Raw genomic sequence first — 324 nt, 5'->3', positions numbered from 1 at the left:
TATTCCAAGGCCTTGCTCTCATAGCAGCAAAGCCTGTCTGTTGCACAGTGGGGCTCTTGGTAGCATCTTCCTGTTGGTGGATGTTGTGCAGACCTTGGGCAGTAAGGCATGTTAACCTCGAGGACTTTGAACCTGGCTGGCCTGACTGTTGGGTCTTCCTCCTAGGACATGGTGAGTCACGGGCGAGATGGTGCCTTTCAAAGCTGCTCTGACGGAGCATTTAGCCCTAATGCAGCCCTCCAGGGAGCAGGTGCAGAGACTTATAGCAGAACACCTTCCACACCTGACTCCCAGCATAAGGCTAGAGGAGCCCTTGCTGCAGGT

General features: G+C 54.3%; 1 protein-coding gene across 1 annotated transcript in view; it reads left to right on the top strand.

The window, feature by feature from the left end:
* Positions 1 to 187: 187 nt before the first annotated feature.
* The window catches only part of LOC105548189 (receptor-type tyrosine-protein phosphatase alpha-like), a gene marked incomplete at its 3' end in the record, with an annotated part of 42,474 nt that continues 42,337 nt past the window's right edge, over positions 188 to 324 (top strand). The window contains exon 1 of the mRNA XM_011992099.1: positions 188 to 322. Within this exon, the coding sequence (XP_011847489.1) occupies positions 188 to 322 (135 nt within the window). The remainder of the gene's footprint in view (positions 323 to 324) is intronic.

The sequence above is a fragment of the Mandrillus leucophaeus genome, unplaced genomic scaffold, assembly GCF_000951045.1.
Source record: "Mandrillus leucophaeus isolate KB7577 unplaced genomic scaffold, Mleu.le_1.0 Scaffold1100, whole genome shotgun sequence".
NCBI classification, from domain to species: domain Eukaryota; kingdom Metazoa; phylum Chordata; class Mammalia; order Primates; family Cercopithecidae; genus Mandrillus; species Mandrillus leucophaeus.
Note: the sequence above shows the minus strand (reverse complement) of the source record. Positions and strands in the feature narration are given on the sequence as shown.